This window comes from Mastigoproctus giganteus, chromosome 4 (genome assembly GCF_048544385.1).
Source record: "Mastigoproctus giganteus isolate SK-2022 chromosome 4, ASM4854438v1, whole genome shotgun sequence".
Classification (NCBI taxonomy): Eukaryota; Metazoa; Arthropoda; class Arachnida; order Uropygi; family Thelyphonidae; genus Mastigoproctus; species Mastigoproctus giganteus.
Genome location: NC_143578.1, coordinates 8,573,273 through 8,596,920, shown reverse-complemented (window position 1 = coordinate 8,596,920; position 23,648 = coordinate 8,573,273). Strand labels below are relative to the sequence as shown.

Sequence of the window (23,648 nt, the reverse complement as noted above, 5' to 3'; positions counted from 1 at the left end):
GCATCACTAGACTCTGGGGAGATTCCCTTGTATTGGAAAAGTGCAAATGTATCTCCCATACATAAGGGTGGCTCTAAAAGTGAAGTTGGAAATTATCGACCTGTCAGTCTGACTTCAGTAGTAGGGAAAATCATGGAGGCAATGATCAAGGGTGGAATTCAGGATCATTTGGATCGAATTGAAATTCTCAAGGATACTCAGCATGGTTTTGTAAAGAGAAAATCATGTTTAACAAATCTGGTTCGCTATTTCGAAAGGGTCACTCACGAGCTGGATTTAAGGAATAATTTCGACATTGTTTATTTAGATTTCAGCAAAGCTTTTGACTCAGTCTCACATGAGCGGTTGCTTTATAAGCTGGAACAGGTTGGAATCACTGGGAAAATCCTTAGATGGATAGAAGGATGGCTTCAGGGCAGGAGACAGAGGGTTGTGATAAATGGCTATTCCTCAGATTGGGTTGATGTAAGAAGTGGGGTTCCCCAAGGATCAGTATTAGGACCACTGTTTTTTTTAATTTTCATAAACGACATTGATGAAGGGATACAGGGCGTGATGTCTAAATTTGCAGATGATATTAAAATTGGTAGAGTAGTTAATGATCACTGTCAAGCTGAGCTTCTTCAGAGAGACCTAGATAGACTTCAGGAATGGTCAGAAAAATGGCAGCTATGCTTTAATCCAACAAAATGTAAGATATTACACCTGGGAAACAGTAATCCCAAAATAACTTATTCACTTGGTGGAATTCAACTAAACCCAGTACTGGAGGAAATGGCTTTGGGTGTTACGATACGGTCAGACATGAAATTCTCTGAGCATTGTAAACAGGTTGCAAGGAAGGCCCATGGTGTCCTATCGATGATCTATCGAACTTTTGCAAGTAGAGATAGGGACGTGATAATCCCATTATATAAGGCTTATGTTAGACCACACTTGGAATACTGTATTCAAGTATGGAGACCACACCTAAAGAAAGACATCGAGCTTCTTGAAAGGGTGCAAAGACAGGTAACTCGCCTGGTGAGATCAGCAAAAGGGCGTCCTTATGAAGAAAGGCTTCGAATATGTGGGTTGCAGAGTTTGAAAACTAGACACCTTAGAGGAGATTTGATTGAGGTGTTTAAGGCTCTGAGAGGCATCAGTAAAATGAATGAGGACGAAATTTTCAAGATTATAAACGATGCTAGAACTAGGGGACATAAATTCAAGTTAAGGGGGGAAATGTTTAGATTGGACTGTAGGAAGTTTTATTTTAGCCAGCGAGTTATAAAAATTACTGGAATAAGTTGCCTTCATGGGTGGTAGAGGCCGACAGTTTGGGGAAATTCAAAGGTCATCTGGATAGTACTTTCGGGTAAGGGAAGCGCATAGGATGATAGGTTTAATTTCCTTTTCTTTTATTAATTATTATTATTATTTTTTTTTTTTTGTTTTGTTTTTATCATTGTTTTGTTCGGATTTTTTTTTTTTTTTTTTTGGCTGGTGCAGCATAAGCCATAGGCTTTCTTGCACCATGCGGCCATTACTAATACTAATACTAGTTCATCTGACAGCCATATAGGTCTATGCCTTGAACATTATCTCTTAGTTGGTATAAAAAGCCTAGAAGCTTTTATGATACTTTCCTGAATGCTTCCCATTTAGAATTTGCAGTTGGTAACATTATCAGTTCTACTGAATAGAATTTTAAAACTTTATTACTAAGGCAAAATCTCTTTCCTTTACCTTTGATGGTAGTTATATCTTTAAGTAGATCCCACATCAGTACACTACGATCACTGCCACATAGTGGTTCCTTTATCTGGAGATAAAGGAACCACTAGAAACAAGTGTTTCTAGTGGTTCCTTTATCTGGAACCACTAGAAACACTTGTCTTAAAAGACATATCAGATCAGATTATTGTCTCTAAGTGCTAGTGCAGAAAACAATCATCTCGTAAATCCAGAAAACTCTTGTTGTGTGATTGACTCACTTACAAGTTTCAGTCGATATCTGGAGAGGTGAAATCCTCTCCCCCCAATTATGATGCATTATGATTTATTTACTAGCCCTCTCTATTTGTCTGTACAGTTGGCATTAGCATTAGTAGAGGCATATGATGCCAGAAAGCAAGCTTATATAGCATCAGCCAAAAAACCTTCCCATTTCATCCATCCATTTGCTCCAAATGTTTGTCTAGTTCTGCCTTGAACTTATTTAAGTTGTCGGCCTCCACTACAACAGATGGAAGTTTGTTCCACCGATCAACCACTTGCTGGCTAAAGGCAAATTTCTGCACATCTATTCTACAACTTTCTTTCATCAATTTGAATTTATATCCCCCCTCAGGTGAGTAATCTGAGCAAGAGGATGAATCCCATCAGTATTGAGTTTGCTCAAACCATTCAAGTCCTTATACACCTCACTCAAATCACCTTGCAAGTGCCTAGTCTCCAGATACTGCAATTTGCAGAACTTAAGCCTATCTTGGTAACAGCAACCCTTTGCACCATTCACCAGTTTTGTTGCCCTTGTCTATACTCATTCCAGCAGCTCTACATCCTTCCTAAAATGAGGCCTGCAGAACTGTATGCAGTACTCAAGGTGTGGCTTGTTGCAGTAGTGTACTGTCATTACTGTCATTAACAGCCCTGCCAACCTTCGTATAGTCTGCAAACTTGGACATTAACCACTATATACCTTCATCCCGCACTGGACCAGCGTGGCAGATTATGGTCGATTTCCCTCAGCATGAATTGTTGAGGAGGCTTCCATCCTGCAGTGGGTTGATAATGGCTGCACTTTACCTTTTTTTTTTTTTTTTTTTTTTTACCTTCATCAGTATCATTGATAAATACAGAAAACAACAATGGGCTCAACACTAAGCCCTGGGGAACTCCACCAATGACGTTAGCCCACGAAGAGCGGTGTTCATTGATTACCATGCTCATCAGAGTCATTTTCCTTATAACATACAGGCGCCTCCGTAGCAAGGTGGGAAGGAGCACACGCTTCTTGATTAGACCGGGGTTCGAGCCCATCACCACCAAATATGGAGGATGCGGAAAGGTCAAGGCAATGACCACCGCATATTCCCAGAGCAATATGGCCTTAGTTGCTAATGCTCCAAATAACAAACAATGATCCTTATAACATACTTTCCTTTTTGTGTTTCCATTTCATTTTTTTTTTTTTTTTTTTCATTTTTGTTTTGCTTATGTGACATATGTTTGGTGTGACACCAAACTTACTCCCATTTTTCCCTACATTGCACTGGCCATCTTGTTAACTGGATGCACAGCATTAGATTCTGTGTGCTTCTTAACCAACAAAACTTCCTGTAATAACAAAAAAATTCTTCCCATTGCCAATTATGTTACTATTAAAATTGTTAAAAGCTAGTTTACACAATTTTTACCTTTCTTTTCTCCTCTCTGGACATAGATATTTAAATTCAAAACTGTTGTCTTTCAACCTCTTCAGTGCTGTCTTTTATGCATTTAGCACAGACAAGTATTCTACCCACTCCACCCACTCCTTGTTTAATTGTCTGCAAAGATCTCAGACAACCACTTATCACTGATACCAAATTTTTCTCCTAGAGCTGTTATCTTCCAAAATATTGCTAAACATGCTTTAGTAAGGCATTGTCTTTTGCAAGCTCAAGCTGTACATTTTATAGAATACTCCTTAAGGTGAACTTCTATTGGTGCAGTTAGAGATAATCTACAAATTCCTATGCTTATTGATCTGGGTGCCTTATGTTCTTCTGTGTCTTTTTATCTTATAATCTTTATTCCTGGGAATTCTCAACGTCAGATTTTTTTTTTTTTTTTTTTTATTCCTAGTTCCTTGGTCCTGTTCCTTGCTATTGGATTCCTGATGTCGGTCTGGGCTGTTTTCTTTCAGATGTCAATTGACACTTCTGCTGGCATTGTTTACTCTGAATGTTATTGGTGCAGGATAAAATTAATTAAGTTTTAAAAAAATTAAGATTATTATGTTTTTTCTTTTTGGCCCTTTGGGGCAGTATATTTACTGTTGCCATCAGCTTGGGCTGCCAGTAGCAAGGGATCGTTCTTTTATATATGCATGTGCACATACACATGAGAGAGAGAGAGAGAGAGTCTGCATTGTTCCTGTTATCTGGAACCACAATAAACAACAAAAATGATTTACAGTGGGGCTGATCGACTTGTATATGTATTGATTTCTATATATGTATTGTATGAAATATATATTCAAAAGACAAAAATAAAATTATGTGCATAAAATGGCACAAATGTTTTTTAAAATCACATTCATCACTTTTAATAAAGTATAAAAGTATTACTAAATTGAATTTAAATTTATGCAAGAGGAAGAATGTCATCAACAGTGAGCTTGCTCAGTCCATTCAAAGCCTTAAATGCCTCGATCAGATCACCTCGCAAGTGCCTGATGCTGCAATATGCTGAACTGAAACCTTTTTTGTAAGTCCACTCTTTTGTTCCCTTCATAAATGTCATTGCCCTTCTCTGCACTTAATCCAGCAACTCTGTATCCTTTCTAAAATGAGGTATCCAGACCTGCCAGAACTGATGCAGTACTCAAGTTGTGGCTTAATCATTGCCTTGTACAATGGGAAATCACCTCCTTAACCTGCTACCAAAGTTCTTGTATATCATTGATTAAACTCCGTGATGCTGTCCTGGCAGCCTACATGCATTGCTCTCCGAGTATATATATATATTTCATTTTCATTTTCAACTACCCTGAGCATAGTACCACACAGTTGGTAAATTAAGCTGGGATTAGCGCTACCAATATACAGTACCTTGCATTTGTCAATGTTAAACTTCAACTGCCATTTCTCAGCACATCTTCCTGATTTTTATAGATTTTGTTACAGTAGCATACCTTGATTACTATCATTAACTACCCTGCCAACCTTTTTATCATCTGCAGACTTAGACAATAAGCATAATATACCTTCATCAATATTATTAAAAAATTTAGAAAACAACAATGTGCTTAGCAGCAAACCCTGGAGGACTCCACTAGAGCAGTGTTTCATTAATAACCACACTGTCTTCTCCCACTCAACCATCCTTTTATCCATAGTAATAACTTGCATTTAAGCAGTCTTTTATGTGCACCAGTATCAAAAGCTTTCTTGGAATACAAGTATCAAAATTATCTTCTTCATCCAGTTATTTTGTTAGTGCATCATATCTAATTAGATTGGTCAGACAAGATTGCTCCTTAAAAAATCCATGCTGTCACTGCAATATACAGGTAACCCTTGTATAATATGGTAGTTAGATTCCTATAAAATGTTGTGTTGTGTGAAACCATGTTATACGGGACTAAGAAAAAGTACAACGTGGGGGGGGGTTACATTCCAAAGGCTAACAAAAAAAAAACACACACTATTTCGTTAACAAAACTAACAAAAATACACCATTCTAGATTTCGTGTATCTTCTGCTCTCAATGAAAAAATCAGTAATCTGGGTTTGTTTGCTTTTGCTTGATAAATCTTTGTGAATTTCATTGTATGGAACTAAGCATTTTTTGAAGCTCCCTTTTGAACTTTGGGCTCCTTTCATTCAAGAAATCTGTATTCAAAAAATACGATTCTAATTGCTCGGCTAACTTTATGCCTTCCCTTATGCTTTTTAGTGTAAAATTTGGAAATTTAGAATTTTTATCTGTGCTATCATCCTCTGAATTGATTTGAGTGTACCTCCGATGCCATTATGCATAAAAAAAAATGCATAAATTTTAATGCAGTAGTGAGTTCTTTACAAACAAAATTACTAACATTAATTACAAAAAGGGATGGCATTGAAGTCCTTTAAAGGTTTTGAATACCAGAGGCCTCTAATGGCATAAAGATGTTCCTGTTACTTTTTTAATACAAATAAATATAGGTCCTAAAGTGTGTGTGTGTGTGTGTGTGTGTGTGTGTGTGTGTGTGTGTGTGTGTGTGTGTGTGTGTGTGTGTGTGTGTATGGACAGCCAAACATAAGAAATAAGCTATAAAATTCACAGTAATCTATATATGCTGTTGTGTAATTATGACATAAGAAATAAGCTATAAAATTCACAGTAATCTATATATGCTGTTATGCAAACATTCTAATTTGTGAACCTTTAGTTTTCATTGTTTCAGTTAATGTTATTTAAGTGTTATATATTTATTTTTAAAAAAAAATTAACATTTATTATAGTGAAATACTGTATTTTCTCTATTTCTTATCAGCCTGAAGATGCAGGGTGTCATCCTGATTATCGTTTTGATGAATTTGGATTTAGAGTTGAGGAAGAAGGTAAGATGCAATGATAAGTATTAGCAGTTATACCAGTTATGTCGTCTCTGTTGCTTGATAGTGACTGTATCACTTGTTATCAATTTGGATAACAATTGTGACACTTTAACACTTTCCAATTCAAGGATATTAACCCCCCCTTACATTCAGTGGTGACCATATGATTAACCCTTATGGTTTGATGCACTTCTTTGTATCCTCCTTGAATGTGACCAGGTAATTACCATTGGTACTTGGGGTCTTATCCATTTTCAAGACCAGTAGCTTTTCTGTTATCAGAATAATCACTATATTATCACAATTTTTATAGGGGGTTACACTGACACAGTATTCCCCAAACCAAAAGGAACTTTATATTATACAGATCAGTCACCCTTGCAAGTAGCATAGTGATTATAATCACTGTCACTTCAAACCACATGGAACAGGTCAGGGTTCAAATCCCATCAAAGACAAATTTTTATAGTCATTTTTTGCACTTTGTTCAAATTAGTTGGTGAGGACTGCATGATTTTATCCTGGAAACTCAGATTTTTTTTTTTTTTTTTTTCCTGGCAAACTGATCATAGAATACACACAATTTATAGATAGTATACTGAGGATGTATGACCTACAACTTAGAGAATCTGTATTATATGAAAAATGTGAAGATCAATTCAAAATGAGATCAGCTAAATTATTAGTATTGGTGTGGCATTAGCTGTATGGTGCAAGAAAGCCATGGATTTTTATTGCACTGACCAGAAAAAAAAAAAAATAATAATAATAATAAACCACCTATTTGACTTCCTTCTCATGTATTTATCCAGCTGAGCTTTGAATTTCCCAAGCTGTTAACCTCAACCACCCGTTGTGGCAATTTATTCCAGTAATTATCTGCAATTGTATAGTTTCATTGGGCAAAGGTCCTATCCTTATTGGGCAAAGGTTTGATCTTTTCCTCTATATTTACATACGAATAAAACTTCCTCACCATACGGTGCCTCCGTAGCCAGGTGGGCAGGAGCAGCAGTGTGTAGCACACGCTTCTTGATTAGACCGGGGTTCGAGCCCGTGACCACCAAATATGGAGGATGCGGAAAGGTCAGGAAATGACCACCGCATATCCCTGGAGCAATATGGCCTTAGTTGCTAATGCTCCTAAAAACCAAATAACAACAACAACTGTCACCATACCCGGCTCTCTTAGCTCAGATTAGACTTCTTATGCTCAGATTTTGTCTGCTTTAACCAGATGGTGTTTTCAAGGACATTTAATGTTTTTATACGATTCTTTGTCTCTTGTCAACCCTGCCAACCTTCGTATCGTCTACAAACTTGGACATTCAGCTTGATGTACAATCATCAACATCATTTATAAATACAGAAAACAATAATGGACCCAACACTGAACCCTGAGGGACCTCACTAATAACATTAGTCCACGATGAGCAGTGTCCATTGATTATCACTCTCTGTCTTCTCCCCCTCAACCACCCCTTTATCCATAGCAGCAATTTGCGTCCAATGCCACACTGCTCCAATTTGTGCAGCAGTCTTCCATGTGCAACAGTATCAAAAGCCTTTCTAAGATCCAAGTATATAATATCAACGTTATTCCCTGCATCCAGTTCTTTTGTGACTGCATCATAGTATCCAATCAAATTGGTCAGGCAAGACTTCCCCTTAACAAAACCATGCTGTGTCTGAGCTATAACTGAAGTCTTGTCTAGATGATCCTGCAGTGCTTCTTTAACCAGTGCCTCCATTAATTTTCCTGGAACAGAAGTTAAACTCACAGGTCTATAATTACTTGTGTCAGCCTTTGATCCTCCTTTGTGAATTAGGGTCACATTTGCAGATCTCCAGTCTGTGGGTACCTCCCCTGAGTCCAAGGAAGCTCTCATAATTATGGCTAAGGGTTTGCTTACTTCCTTTGCTGCCTCCTTTAATATAACTGGATAGATCCCATCCACCCCAGGTACCTTTCTTGTGTTTATCTTCAACAATTTCTCCTCCACTTTACTCTCAGTTATTACAAGATTCTCTAGCTTACTGCCAGAGTTGAATACTCCTCTGGCATTCCCCTCGCTGAATAACTCCTCATGTGTGAATGTCAATGCAAAATATTCATTTAGTTTGTTAGCTACCTTAGCAGGATCATCAACACTTGACCCATCGATATCAAATGGACCAATCTGATTCATCCTCTTCCTTCTAGAGTTTACATAAATAAGAACTCTTTGCTGTTTTTCTTTGCATCCCTTGCCAAAGATTTCTCGTAATCTGCTTTCGCCTGCCTAACCTCCTTTGTAACTTGGTTACAGATCAACTTGTATCTATCATAGGCTTCTGTTTCACGTGTTAATTTGTATGTATCCCATGCATTTTTCTTCTCTGCCGTATGTCTCATTAGTTCATCTGACATCCATTTAGGCCTAAATCTTGAACAATATTTCTTAGTTGGTATGTAAAGCCTAGTAGCCTCCAAGATAAGTTCTTTGAATGCTTCCCATTTTGAATTTGCTGTTGGTAAATCATCAGTTGGTCCCACTGTATAGAATTTAAATACTGTCTCAGTCCATCGTAGTCGCCTTTACGAAAGCAGTAACCCTTCCCTTGACTCCTAATGGTAGTTACCTCTTTGAGTAAATCCCACTTCAGCACACTGTGATCACTGCCACCTAGTGGTTCATTTATCTGCAGATTCTTAATGCATGAAGAATCGCTACTGATTATCAAATGAAGAGTATTGCTTCCTCTAGTTGCCTCCCGAACATGCTGATGTAGAAAGCAATCATCCAATAAATCCACAAAAGCCTTGCTAGTGTGTGAGTGACCAGCCCCCAAATTCCAGTCAATATCTGGGAAATTAAAATCTCCCATTATAAGACTCTCTGATTTACTGGCCCACTCTATTTCCCTGTACAGTTTCTTATTATACTCATCAGAGTCATTAGGCCTATAGCACACTCCTACTCTCAATTTTGATCTCCCAGTGCTTATGTCACACCAAACTGACTCGACACTGCACTGTCCAGCGATGTCGACTGGCTTCACTTCCTTGGATTTTATGTGTTTCTTAACTAATAGCATAACCCCTCCTCCCTTCCTATCCTGTCTATCCTTTCTGTAGACGTACTCCCCAAATTCCAGTTCTGCATTCCTTATATCTGTGTGACACCACGTCTCTGATATCCCAACAATATTTCCCTTTGATGTTTTGAGCAATACCTCAAATTCATCAAATTTATTTACTAAACTCCTAGCATTGGTGTACACGCAAGTATACATGCACCTATTTCTATTCTTAGGTACCCTAACACAACCCATGTGTTTACTTGTACCGCAATGACTCCCAGCAGTGTCTGAAATATCCTGCATCTTGTTTTTCAGGCTTCTGCTCATTCCAAAAGAAGCAGTGCAAGAATCTCTTTCACCTCTGCCAGTGGCTACTGTTAATCTATTAGTCTTTGTCTCCCCCCAAGCTAGCAGTTTTCTGACCCACCTAACACTGCCTTGATAGCATCAGCAAATATTCTTGCACCCTTTCTATTTAAGTGTATCCCATCCCTGTAGAAGCAGTCTCTCCTGTTAACAAGTACAGTCCGGGCCGAAAAAAATTTTACCCCTTGAGCCTTGCACAATCTCTCCAGGGCCGAATTGATCGACAAGGCTCTCATCATATACTCCCTCCTATTGTGTCTGGGCAGAATTGCCGACACTTTCAAATTCAACCCTAATTCACAGCTTTTTTTCAACAGTGACCTGTACTTGTTAAGTAATTCTGCCGGTCTCCTACTCTTGATATCATTAGTGCCATCGTGTCACCTTTATCTATATCACCTTTTGTGCCTAATACACTGATAATAACATATTTGTCTGTATTTCATTATGGTTGCCGGTTTTTTCTACTATTACCAGTAGTACCCTGGTTCCATAACCCAGTTTAATATTTTTAACTTTTAATACCTTTCTTGTTAGCTAAGACCTTCAGTAATTTCATTACATCTTATTTTTATCAATGTTACACACACACACAGTTTTCTGTCCCAGTATTTTTTGATTGCGTATACTTATATTTACTTATTGTGTAAATAAATAAATTGACAATTTGTTGTCCTAATTTACTGTGTGTCAACCAAAATGGAATCAATTTTTTTTCTTTAGATGGACCAGAACAAAATTCCAGCAAACTCTTGAGTGTTCCTTTTATAGAAGATCCACAGCATAGATTACAGTGCATTGCTTATCTAGAATTCACACATAATAATGAAGTAGGAGATTTGACTTGGGACAAGGTATTTTTCATCTCTCTCTCTCTCTCTCTCTCTCTCCCCCCCTCCCTCCCCTCTCTCTCTTTCCCCTCTCCTTCCTCCCTCACTCTCTCCCTTCCCCTATATCTATTTTCTTGACTATTTTTTCTCTAGACTAGTATTTATTAAACGTGGAATGACAATTGTAGTATTAAGTTTATAATACTACAATTGTAGTATTATAAACTACAGTTACAGAGTGTCCATAAATTATTGATCACATTACAAATGATTATATAACGGGAACTACCAGAGATATTGGCAAACAGTTTTTTTTCAATGGAAAGGACAACTTAACAAGTTAATACATTTCCATATGGACATCATTTGTAGCAAGTAGGAATCCAAATGGTTTACAATTTTGCACCAAGTATTTTCTGGTATTTGATGTATTACAGAAGCAGCTGCATCAATGTTTAGCTCATGGAGGCCAGAAGCTTATTGAACTCTAACAGGGAGTTAAATGATTTTGTAATAACTGAGAGCAAAGTGGAGGAGAAATTGTTGAAGTTAAACATAAGAAAGGCACATGAGATGGATGGGATCTATCCAGTTATATTAAAGGAGGCAGCAAAGGTAGTAAGCAGACCCTTACCCATAATTATGAGGGCAACCTTAGACTCAGGGGTGGTCCCCATAGACTAGAAATGTGCAAATGTATCCCCAATTCAAAAAGGGGGATCAAAAGGTGACACGAGTAATTACAGATCTATTAGTTTAACTTCTGTTCCAGGGAAAATATTCGAGTCACTGGTTAAAGAAGCACTGCAGGATCATCTAGAAAAGACTGCAGTTATAGTTCAGACACAGCATGGGTTTGTTAAGGGGAAGCCTTGTCCGACCAGTTTGATTGGATACTACGATGTGGTCACAAAGGAACTGGATGCAAGAAATAATTTTGATATTATATACTTGGATTTTAGGAAAGCTTTTGGTACTATTGCTGTTGTTGTTGGTTTTTAGGAGCATTAGCAACTAAGGCCATATTGCTCCGAGATATGCGGTGGTCATTCCCTGACCTTTCCGCATCCTCCGTATTTGGTTGTGATGGGCTCGAACCCCGGTCTAATCAAGAAGCGTGTGCTACGCACTGCTGCTCCTTCCCACCTGGCTACGGAAGCGCCCTAATACTGTTGCACATGGAAGTATAAGTTGGAGCAGTATGACATTAAGGGCAAGTTGCTGCTACTATGGATAAAGGGATGGTTAAGCTTGAGAAGACAGAGTAGTAATCAAATGACACTGCTCTTTGCACACTAATGTTATTAGTGGAGTTCCTGTTTGGTGTTGGGCTCATTGTTGTTTTCTGTATTTATCAATGATATTGATGAAGGTATATAAGGTTTAATGTCCGAGTATGCAGATGACACGAAGGGTAGTTAATGACAGTAAGGATGGTATGCTACTGCAACACGATCTAGAAAATTTGAGCAGATGGATTGAGAGGTGGCAACTGAAGTTTAACATTGACAAACAAATCCAAAGTTCTGCATATGGATAGCAGTAATTCCAGAGTGATATACCAACTTTGCGGTACTACACTAGAGATAGTGGAGAATGAAAAAGACCTGGGGTAATTGTTCAGCCAAATATGAAGTTTTCTGATAGTGCAGACAGGCTGCAAGAGTACTCATGGGGTTTTGTCAATGATATGTAGGAATTTTGCTAGCATGGACGAGGAGGTGATTATCCCGTTGTATAAGGCAATGATTAGGCCACACCTTGAGTACTGCATACAGGTCTGGAAGCCTCATTTTAGGAAAGATGTAGAGCTGCTGGAATGAGTACAGAAGAACGGCAACAAGATTAGTGTTTGGAACAAAGACTTGCTGTTACCAAGAAAGGCTTAAGTTCTGCAAATTGCAGTGTGTGGAGACTAGGCACCTGCAAGGTGATCTGATTGAGGTGTATAAGGCCTTGAGTGGTTTGAGCAAGCTCAGTGCTGATGGGATTCTTCCTCTTGCTCAGATTCTGCAACTGACGGGCATAAATTCAAATTGAGGAAAGACAATTGTTGAATAGATGTGCAGAAATTTGCCTTTAGCCAGTGGGTTTGTTTATTACTGGAACACACTTCCATCTGTTGTGGAAGTTGACAGCTTAATTAAATTCAAGGCTGAAGTAGACACACTTTTGGTGTGAATGGATGGGATGGATTTTTTTTTTTTTTTTTTGGCTGATGCTCTATTAGCTTGCTTTCTTGCATCATATGCCTCTGCTAATGCTAATGAAGTTCATTCATATTTGCAACAGGCATATGATACACCCAATCCGGCACACAACTGCACAGGAAAAAGTCCAGTGGGGTTATATCCAGTGAGCAAGGGGACCAGGGAATTGGACCTCCCTGTCCAATCCATCGTCCTGGAAAATGCCCACTGAGAAATTGTCGCATAGTCAAAGTTCAATGAGAAGGAAGTGCAATCTTGCTGAAACATAATGTTCGGTTGATGTTCTGCCATCTGTGGAATCTCAAAATATTCTAACTTGTCTAAGTCCAAGTAATTGTTACTGTTTATGGTAGTCTCAATGAAAAAAAAAAGGACAACTCACCTGGTTATGGGAAGGAGCACACCACACATTTAATTTGAGGAAACCATTCATGCTCACTAAAGACATGAAGGGTTTGCTGCCCCAGATTCTGCAGTTGTGGTGTTTGATCTTACTGATGGGTGGAAGGTAGACTTGTCACTATAAAGACAACTTTTTCAGAAAATCGATATCATTTTCAATCTGATTGAGCATATCCACAGCAAACCTTCTTCAGTGTTTGCTGTTGATTTTGAACATTCTCAACACTTATTGCAGCTCAACCTGCACCCTTCTTATGCAGGACACTGCCTGTTCTTTTAACTGTTCTACCCATTGCTTAATGGATTTGCCTGAAGGTACCTCACCTCCATATTCCCAACAGTATGGCCTTTGCATTGTAAGTACAGCTTTAAACTCGGCAAAGCACAATATACACATCTTTTTCTGTTGTACTGTTGCCATTTTAATTATTGTGAGGTGTAACTGTTATCAGCGCTAGCAACATCTAAACAATGCTATATAAAACTCTGAATGGCTCTTTCAAATGACATAAACATTACTCATATATATATCAGCTCCAGTTTGTGCTTAATAATCATTTATGATGGTCAATAATTTATGAGCACCCTGAATAACATTTATAACAAAACTGTAAGAGATTAAATGTAAGGAATATATATTTTAAAAACTATGTATTAATAATATGCCGGACGTTTTTCCACACATTAATGGATTGCCTAATGTTTGTTTCACTTTCATGTTATGAAATCAACAGATAGTAGATAATATCTGTTGCACTCCTCTTAGATTGTGCCTGACTGGTGGTGCCATTATGTTTGGTGAGTCCATTTACTGGCAAATACACAGTACAGCCATGGGTTCACCGGTTAGTTCAGTCGTGGCAAACATCGAAATGGAGGAGCTGGAGAGTCTCGCGTTTGTGAGTTTGCCAGATCCCATAGCCTTTTGGAGCTACTACATGGACGATGTGTTTGTGGTCATTCTTTGTTAGTCAGGAGACCGACTCCTACACCACTTCAACTCTCTGTTGCCCTTCATTCAATTCACCATTGAACTGGAGTTGGGCAATGCCCTTCCTTTCTTGGATACCCTTGTCTGGCATGAGGGTTGTTGTTTAAAGACTCAGTCTTCTGCAAGCCAATGTGTGCTGGCCAATTCACCAACTACCGGTCAGCACATGCACATAGCCATCTTCTCAGCATGGCACAAACCCTACTAACCTGTGCCTGGACCAACTCCAGTTCTGAGAACAAGAAGCACACTGAGATTACTATGCTTAAGACAGATCTGGCAAAGTGCAGATACCCTACTAGTGCCCTGGACAGATGTGACCTACAGGCCCGTGACCATGTTGCCAACCGCAGGGCCCTGTGCAATGATGACCCTACCTCGACTGCATTTATCCTGTACTACCCGAACCTGTCGCCACAAATTTCTAGGGTCTTACAGACTCATGGGATAAAGTGTTTACAACTTCCAGGGGGAAAGTTACGGTCCCTCATTTTGAGGGTTAAGACACCAGTTCCCCTCTACTGCAGAGTAGATTAGTGTAATGTATTTCCTGCCATGATTGCACTGGCTGCTACATTGGGGAAACTGGCAGAAGACTCAGTAATTGGGTCTCTTAGCCTGAGAAAGCCACCCATTCAGCGGATGTGGATCACTCAGCAGTTGCTGAGCACTTCTGGTCTACCCAGCGCAACATCGATCCATGCCACAACTACCATCGCCATGTCTTGTTGGAATTGCTCCACATCTTGTGTTGTAGTGGTTCCTTTAACTGGAACAGAGGATGTTGTATCAACCCCATCACTGTAATACTTGGGAATGCTCTGCCACTCAGAGCATTCCCAAGTATTACAACTACAACCGCAAGCCTAATTGTTGCAAGCACCTGTAACATGCAATTTTCACCACACATAGCGCGCACATGATATTTTGTATTTTTACAATAATGGTCACAGTCACAACTGAAGAAGGACGTCTTCCATTCAAAAGCTTTTGTGTTTATTACTTTTTTTTTTTTTGTTCCTAGTTTATTAAACAAATTTTAACTCAACCCTTTTATTTAATTCTGTTTTTACCAGTGATACAACATTATTTCTCCATGATATTATGTAAATTATTTTGCCATATGTTTAGATATTGTTATTGAAAAAAATCTTGGCAGTTTTTTTTTTTATATAGTTGTTCTTATTAAGAACAACTATATAAAGTTAGTTTCATCTTAAATTCTCACCGAATAATTTCATGATTGGACAACATATTTAGTTATGTCATATATTTATTTATTCTGTCTAAATTTGTTTTTTCTTTTCTTTCCTTTTATACTCATTAGGTGGAACCACATTTACCACGTTCAGATAAACTTAAGTCGTTAGTACAGCAAGGAATTCCACATTCACTGCGCCCTCAGCTGTGGATGAGATTATCTGGAGCTATGCAGAAGAAAGTTACTTCTGACCTTACATATAAGGATGTTGTAAAAGCAAGTTCAAATGACCATGTGATGACATCTAAACAAATTGAAAAGGTGAAATACTATTAACCATATATGGATTTGAATAATGGATGTGTTGATCTTTGTAGATATTATATTTAAGATGGTTTTACATCCTCATTAGTTTGAAAATACATTTTAGAAATATTTTGATTCTTTCAGGACCTGTTACGTACTTTACCAAGCAATGCCTGCTTTTCTCACATGAACAGTACAGGTATACCCAGGCTACGCAGAATACTTCGTGGTTTAGCATGGCTTTATCCTGACATTGGTTATTGTCAAGGAACAGGGGTGGTAATTATACCTTCTTTCAATATTTATCAGTGCTTTGTATAATTATCCACTCACTTTTTTTGAGTAAGCTTACTTTTTTTTTTATTCAGGTTAATTTTGAATCAGATTAAATGAGTTTTATTTTTGAGTTATAATTTAGAGTGCCTAGTGGAAAGATTTTTAAAGTATGTCTCTCAGTATCATTGGGAGAAATACAGGGTAATTCAAAAATAGTTTCACAACTTTGTAAGCCTATATATAGCTTTATGAATTTGGAATGTAGTAAAACATTCCAAGCATTGGATGCTATGATCTTGAAGTTTTTATTGGCTGTAATGTCCCATATTATTTTTTTCAATTTATATGAATTTGTTGGTAACAGTGGCTGATAAATAAACTAATTTTTTTTTTCTTTTCTGATTAAAAATAGGTTAAGTATAGGTTTTTTCTTATTTTTGATCATAGAATACTTTCCAGAATTATATACACATTGCTTATGAATTGATATTTTAACTTCATTTTTCATTCTTTAATGAAAAATTGGGTTTTTAAATTAATGCCTCTATATAATCAACTCTGAATTGATTTTCTGGATGATTTTGATATTGTTTTTCTATGAAGTAGTTCTTTGAAAATGCAGTTCTTAATTACTCTGTTAAAGTTTTTCTAATAAATTACTTTTTATGGTGTTTCTTCAGATTGCTGCTTCATTGCTCTTATTTTTGGAAGAAGAAGATGCTTTTTGGCTTATGTGTACCATTGTAGAAGATTTGCTACCGGCATCTTATTATTCCAGCACACTAATTGGTGTACAGGCAGACCAGCGTGTTTTGGCTGCACTTATATGTAATTATCTACCTGATCTGGACCTTGTTCTGAAAGAACATGATATAGGTAAAATTTGGAAAAAACATTGAGCATTCTGTTGTGTGAAAGTGTGTTAACTTGGTGGGTAACATTGATAAAAGCTTCCAGAATATGGTTTCACAGTTAATGAAATAGTAGCTGTTTCAAAGATTAACTTTTTCTAAACAGCCTCAGAGAACTTTTTCTAAAGAGCCCCAGAGGGTTCTCTGCTGCTATAGGGATTATACACAATCAATGTGGTTGATATAAAATTTCTGGAAATGTGTCACTTGGAAGTTAATTATCCATCTGGTGTTTATTGGAAAACGGCCTAAATCACATAAAATTGTCTTCTGTTTCTGAAAATAAACTGGGAAAATTTCAACAGTATTGATTTAGATGTTGTCTTGGACAGAGATGAAGAAAGACTATAAAACTATTGGCAACTTTCCTGCTGCACACTTAGTAAACAGAGCATGTGTGTATTTGGTCAGCCCTCTGTGAACAAGATTTCTCTTTTTTGCACCTGGGAAATGGAGACGGTGTGCATTCATTCAGTCTTCTATCAACAAGATTTTCTGTTTCATGTTGGTAAATGGAGACAATGTGCACCTGGTCAACAGTGTTCCAAAAGTAAAATGCAAACACGGGTAAATAAAGAACTTGAGCACCCAATCAACATCATAATGTTCTAGAAAATAGTGAAGAGTGATTGATAGCAAGTTGGTGGGCATTTGCACAATGCATATGAACTTTATGGCAGCAATGACAAAGATGCCCATTCATATAAAATCCAAACGTATTGTATTAATTGGCCATTTTGCAAATTTGCTAACCTTAAACAAATTTGTTTAATGTTTTATTTTTAAACCATTTGATATTGTATTTTTAGAAACTGTTGCCAATGGCCAGTATAACTAACTGCCAAGCAAAAATGTTCCTCTGGCCATTTGAAGACTTACACTAAACAAAGAAAGCCTCCAATAAAATAAATAGGTTCATTGCAGTAATTTACACATTGACTGTTCTACAGAATAAAATTACAGCATCATACTTCATTAATCATCACAGAAGCCATGAATTCATATGTATCATTAAGAAAATATTGCAAGAGGAGGATCCCAGAATGGATGATTGCAGAGCTGGCCAGTCAGATATAGAGCAGAAAAAGATAGCATGGGATAGTTACAGAGCATTGAATAGTACTGAAGCCTACAACAGTTAGGCTGCGTATCAGAAAGCACCAGCCAAAGGAGCAAAGAATGGGGACAAGGAATTTTTTGTGTATGTGAAAGATGACTTTCATCAACCGGTGAAATACCACCACTTTGCTTATTGGAGGCTTGAAGTGGTGAAACCCCATGTTTAGTCTCTAGAGCAAAGTTTCCGGCATCCCCCTCTCCCCATACTTCTCCTTCAACCTATGCACGGTACTAAGTACTATAGGTTTTGATACCTTTCGTGTTTGGGGGTTTCATAAAAAAAAAATAGTAAGAAAAAAGCGAATTAGATTGGACTCTTGTGCATTGGTGTGGGAAAGTCTACAACAAAGCTGATGTTGCAGATGAATTGAATAGGTACTTTGTAGCTGTCTTTACTGAAGAAAGACCCTTCATGCTGAGAAGAGGATGTGCAAGTGAGGCCGAGTCATATGAAATTAGTGACTTCGAAATTACAGATGACTGTTTATTCGAAAAACTCTCAAGCATAAAAGCAAGGTAAAGCTCCTGGAGTTGATGGCATATACCTAGTACTTTTGAGGGGGGCATCAGAGTATATTGAACCATTTAAGTTAATTATGAGGATAGTTTTGGACTCGGGAGAGATTCCTTTGGATTGCAGAAGTATCAACGTATGTATTGGTGATACACCTTTATGTATTGGTGATACATAAATACATAAAGGTGGTTCTAAGAGCAAAGTTTGTAACTACAGACCAGTTTGTCTTACTTCACTGGTAGGTAACATCTTAGAAACAATGATTAAAGGTACAATCCAGGGACATTTAGAAAGATATCGCATTCTGAATAACACAATATGGTTTTGTTAAGGGAAAATCATGTTTAACTAACTTACTAAGCTGTTTCGACAGTTACTCACGAACTGGATGTAGGAAACAATTTAGACATAGTTTATTTGGATTTCAGTAAGGCATTTGACTCAGTCCCTCATGAGAGGTTATTGTTTAAGCCGGAGCATGTTGGGATTACTAGAAAAATTCTCAGATGGATTGCTCGGTGGCTGCAAGGCAGAAGGTTCTGGTTAATGATATTCTTCAGACTGGTGTAAAGTCAGAAGTGGCTTCCCCCCAGTTCCTTGACCACAGTTGTTTCTGATTTTCATAAATGACATCAACAATGGGATAGAAGGCTTGATGTCAAAATTTACAGATGAGGTAAAGATTGGTGGAGTAGTTAATGATCAGTACTTCTTCAGCATGACTTGAATAGGCTGCCAAAATAGTCAGAAAAGTGGCAGCTGTGTTTTAATGCAGCAAAATGCAAGGTCTTAGACTTGGGGAATAGAAACCCCAAAATAAATTACACATTTGGTGGGTTTGAATTAAAAATGATAGAAGAAGAAAGGGATCTGGGAGTTATAATACAGGCAGATATGAAATTTTCTGAGCAGTGTACATGGGCAGTCAGGAAAGCCCATGGTGTTCATTCAATGATTTATTGAACATAATTCCTGTAGAGATATGGGAATCATGGTCCCATTGTATAAGTCAATTGTAAGACCATATTTGGAATACTGTGGAGGCTTCATCTGAAAAAAGACATTGAGCTTCATGAAAGAGTTCATGGATGGGCAACTCGCGTGGTGAGATTGACAAATGAGCAAAATATGAGGAAAGACTGAATATGTTGACAATGAGGCACCTTAGAGGTGACCTAATTGAGATTTATAAGGCTCTGAGAGGGATTAGTAAAATGAGTGAAGGCAGAATTTTGATTGTTACAGAGAATTCCAGAACTCGTGGGCATAAATTCAATTTACAGGGGAAGAGGTTTAGACTAGATTGTAGGAAGTTTTTTTCAGCCAGCTAGTCATTGATCATGGGAACAGGTTGTCTTTATGGGTAGTTGAGACTGACAGTTCAATAAATAGGTCAACTGGATAGTTACCTATGTGAGGAGGGAAGCAAATAATTTGTATTTGTATTTTTGCCGAGTTCAGTCTGCATCAAGATGGTCATGCCCAGTTGGCTGTGCCAAGTTGTCTCATTTTATAAAAGAGCTCTGATAGAAATTAGAGAGTCACATACTGCTTGGAAATTTTTTAACAACATCATAGTTTCCTGCATAGAAGAACAAAAATTAAAAACTAGATATTCACTTATGCTGCTGTTTATAATTTTAAAGCATCATGCCCGGCTTTCACATGTAAAACAGTCCAATTAAAATTAGAAATACCTCTTGGAATTATTTTTTAACAACACAATTTTCCACATAAAGAAATAAAAGTTTAAACTGATTGTGTAAAATAAATCGGTATAATGAACTAATGATTAACTACATTAAAAAACACTTACCATTTATAAAAATTGCTGGTTTGCAAAGTTAAACACCAGTGCCTTCTGTGCTATTGGATAACATATTTCACAGTATTCAGTGGCTTGATATAATATTGAATACTGTTAAATAATGGCCATTTGAACGTCCAAGAGTGGATATTTGAATGGCCATTTGAAGAAATGAAGAAAAGCACCTCCCCCAAACATGGTGAGCTGCATAAAATTAGTATTCTGTATTGCAATTGCAAATAAGATTGTGACTCAGTGATTGATAACAGATGATATACTGATTGGCACATGACAGACAACATACTGATTAGCATGTGAGTGTAACATACCATACCATATAATCATAGGTTCAAGTGATTGGGCCGACCGGGCTAGCCGAGTGGGTAAAGTACCTGCCCGGCAACCCAAAGGTCGCGGGTTCGATTCCCGCCTCGGGCTTGGATCAAAGTACTGCAAAAACCTTGGGAGGTGCAATATGGCCACAGAAGCCGATGCGCCAACAACTACCAAATCAAATCAATCAAAATCAAGTGATTGATATAACAATTCACATCACTCAGCACTTAATGAGAAAGCAGTTTGCTGATAGTTCCCATAGTTTGCCAATAGTTTTCATAGTGTTTTTTCCCTTTCTTTTGCCTTGCTTGATAAAAAAAAAAAAAAAAAAAAAAAAAAAAGACAGTGTTAGTCTGTAGGTTCTAGTTTATTTCTTCAGAATATGATGCACCAAAACACAACCAGTTGTGCAGGAATTATAGCTCGGACACAGCATGGTTTTGTTAAGGGAAAGTCTTGCCTGACCAATTTGATTGGATACTATGATGCAGTCACAAAAGAACTGGATGCAGGGAATAACTTTGATATTATATACTTGGATCTTAGAAAGGCTTTTGATACTGTTGCACATGGAAGACTGCTGCACAAATTGGAGCAGTGTGGCATTGGAGGAAAATTGCTGCTATGGATAAAGGGGTGGTTGAGGGGGAGAAGACAGAGAGTGGTAATCAATGAACACTGCTCATCGTGGACTAATGTTATCAGTGGAGTCCCTCAGGGTTCAGTGTTGGGTCCATTATTGTTTTCTGTATTTATAAATAATATTGATGATGGGATATCAAGCTTAATGTCCAAGTTTGCAGATGATACAAAAGTTGGCAGGGTTGTTAAGGACACTATTGACGCTATGCTGCTGCAACAGGATCTGGAAAGGTTGAGCATATGGGCTGAGAGGTGGCAAATGAAGTTTAACATTGACAAATGTAAAGTACTATATATGGGAAACAGCAACCCCAGAGCAACGTATCAACTCTGTGGTACTACACTGACAGTGGTAGAGAATGAAAAGGACCTGGGGGTAATTGTGCAGGCAGATATGAAGTTCTCTGAGCAGTGCAGATGGGCTGCAAGAGTAGCTCATGGTGTCTTATCAATGATATACAGGAATTTTTCTAGCTGGGATAAGGAGATGATTATTCTCTTGTATAAGGCAATGGTCAGCCACACCTTGAGTACTGTATACAGGTCTGGAGGCCTCATTTCAAGAAGGATGTAGAGCTGCTGGAACGAGTACAGAGAAGGACAACAAGGTTAGTGAATGGAACAAAGGGTTGCTCTTACGAAGAAAGGCTTAAGTTTTGCAAATTACAGTGTCTGGAGACTAGGCACCAGCGAGGTGATCTGATAGAGGTGTATAAAGCCTTGAATGGTTTGAGCATGCTCAGTGCTGATGGGATTCTGCCTCTTGCTCAGAATAATCACCTGAGAGGGCATAAATTCAAATTGAGGAAAGACAGATGTAGGATAGATGTCTGGAAATTTGCCTTTAGCCAGCGGGTAGTTGGTTGGTGGAACAGACTTCCATCATCTTGTTGTGGAAGTTGATAGTCTAAATAAATTTAAGGCTCAGCTGGACAGGTATTTCGAACGAACGGAGGGGTGAAGTGGAAGTGTTTTTTTTTTTTTTTTTTTTTTTTTTTGGCTGATGCTGCATAAGCTTGCTTTCTTGCATCATATGCCTCTACTAATGCTAATGCTAATTTTTGTTTATTGAATACTGCAGCAGTTTTCTGATGACTAGAATACAGTGGTTAGCAATAACTTTTATGCAATGAAAAATTTCTCTTCATTTTTCAATAAGCAGATGAGGTCTTGAAATTAGAGCCTGGTTTTACCTTTGTGCTATTAATTAATCATGTAATTTAATAATTTTACATGTTTTATTCCAAGGTGGCTTTGGATTGATTTTTTTTTTTGATTTGGTAGTTGTTGGCGCATCGGCTTCTGTGGCCATATTGCACCTCCCAAGGTTTTTGCAGTACTTTGATCCAAGCCCGAGGCGGGAATCGAACCCGCGACCTTTGGGTTGCCGGGCAGGTACTTTACCCACTCGGCTAGCCCGGTCGGCCTGCTTTGGAATAAATCATGTAACATTCTGTGGAATTTCTTTGATACTGTGAAATTTCTTGTGATTCTGTATTAGATAAATGTAATTTCTTGTATTTGATAAATTATGTATTAATAAAATAAGTTGTTCGTGTATTGAAACAGTTGGATAGTTTAACATAGCATTTTCTGTTTGTCTGTTTTTGAAATTCCTGCTGATTATTTTTTAGTAATACCACATTTAGCAAATACCACATCAAACCCACTTCACAGGTTCCATTCATATCAAGAACTTATTGAAGGACTGTAACCCACTTTAGAACACACTGAGGACTTGATCCATCAGTTTAACTGCCAGTGTAACTAACCAGTTTTACATTGGTTAGTCATTTCATAAATTAAAAAGTTGAATTAAGGAACACCAGTATGGCATCAAGATTTACCAGGACCATCAAGCTACATCTGCTTCACTCTGTCTGTATCCCATAGTGTCACTGCAGTTTTTATTATATCAGCATTCTTGACAAAGATTGCCACACAATGCATTAAGCCAATGGCATATGTGGCTTAAATAAATAAATAAAATAAATATTAAAATAATAAATAAATAATATAAATAAATATGTAATATAATATAAAAATAAATAAATAATAAAATAAAAAAAGCTTAAATAAATTTAAGGCTGAACTAGGCAAATATTTGAAGTGACTGGATGGGTGAAATGGGAAGGTTTCTTTTTTTTTTCCCTTGACATACTTATAAGCTTGCTTTCTTGCTTCACATGCCTCAACTGATGCTAATAAGTGCTGCATGAGAATGCTACTTGCGATATTTAAGTATATCTCTTAAAGAGTGATTGTTTTTGAAGCGAACACTTCGAAGAAATAGCACTGGAAGTGTAATGGGCAGTTCTGACTAAAAAGCTAAAAATAGGCTAAAGAATAAGTAAAGCATAAAACATAATCCTTTCCTT

General features: G+C 37.6%; 1 protein-coding gene across 1 annotated transcript in view; it reads left to right on the top strand.

Annotated features, from left to right (window-relative positions):
* LOC150086369 (small G protein signaling modulator 3 homolog) overlaps positions 1–23,648 on the top strand; it is a 157,366-nt gene that overhangs the window by 28,867 nt on the left and 104,851 nt on the right. Inside the window, exons 3-7 of the mRNA XM_090371336.1 lie at positions 6,230–6,296; positions 10,446–10,576; positions 15,483–15,677; positions 15,807–15,941; positions 16,619–16,814. Coding sequence (XP_090227462.1) covers positions 6,230–6,296; positions 10,446–10,576; positions 15,483–15,677; positions 15,807–15,941; positions 16,619–16,814 — 724 coding nt within the window. The remainder of the gene's footprint in view (positions 1–6,229; positions 6,297–10,445; positions 10,577–15,482; positions 15,678–15,806; positions 15,942–16,618; positions 16,815–23,648) is intronic.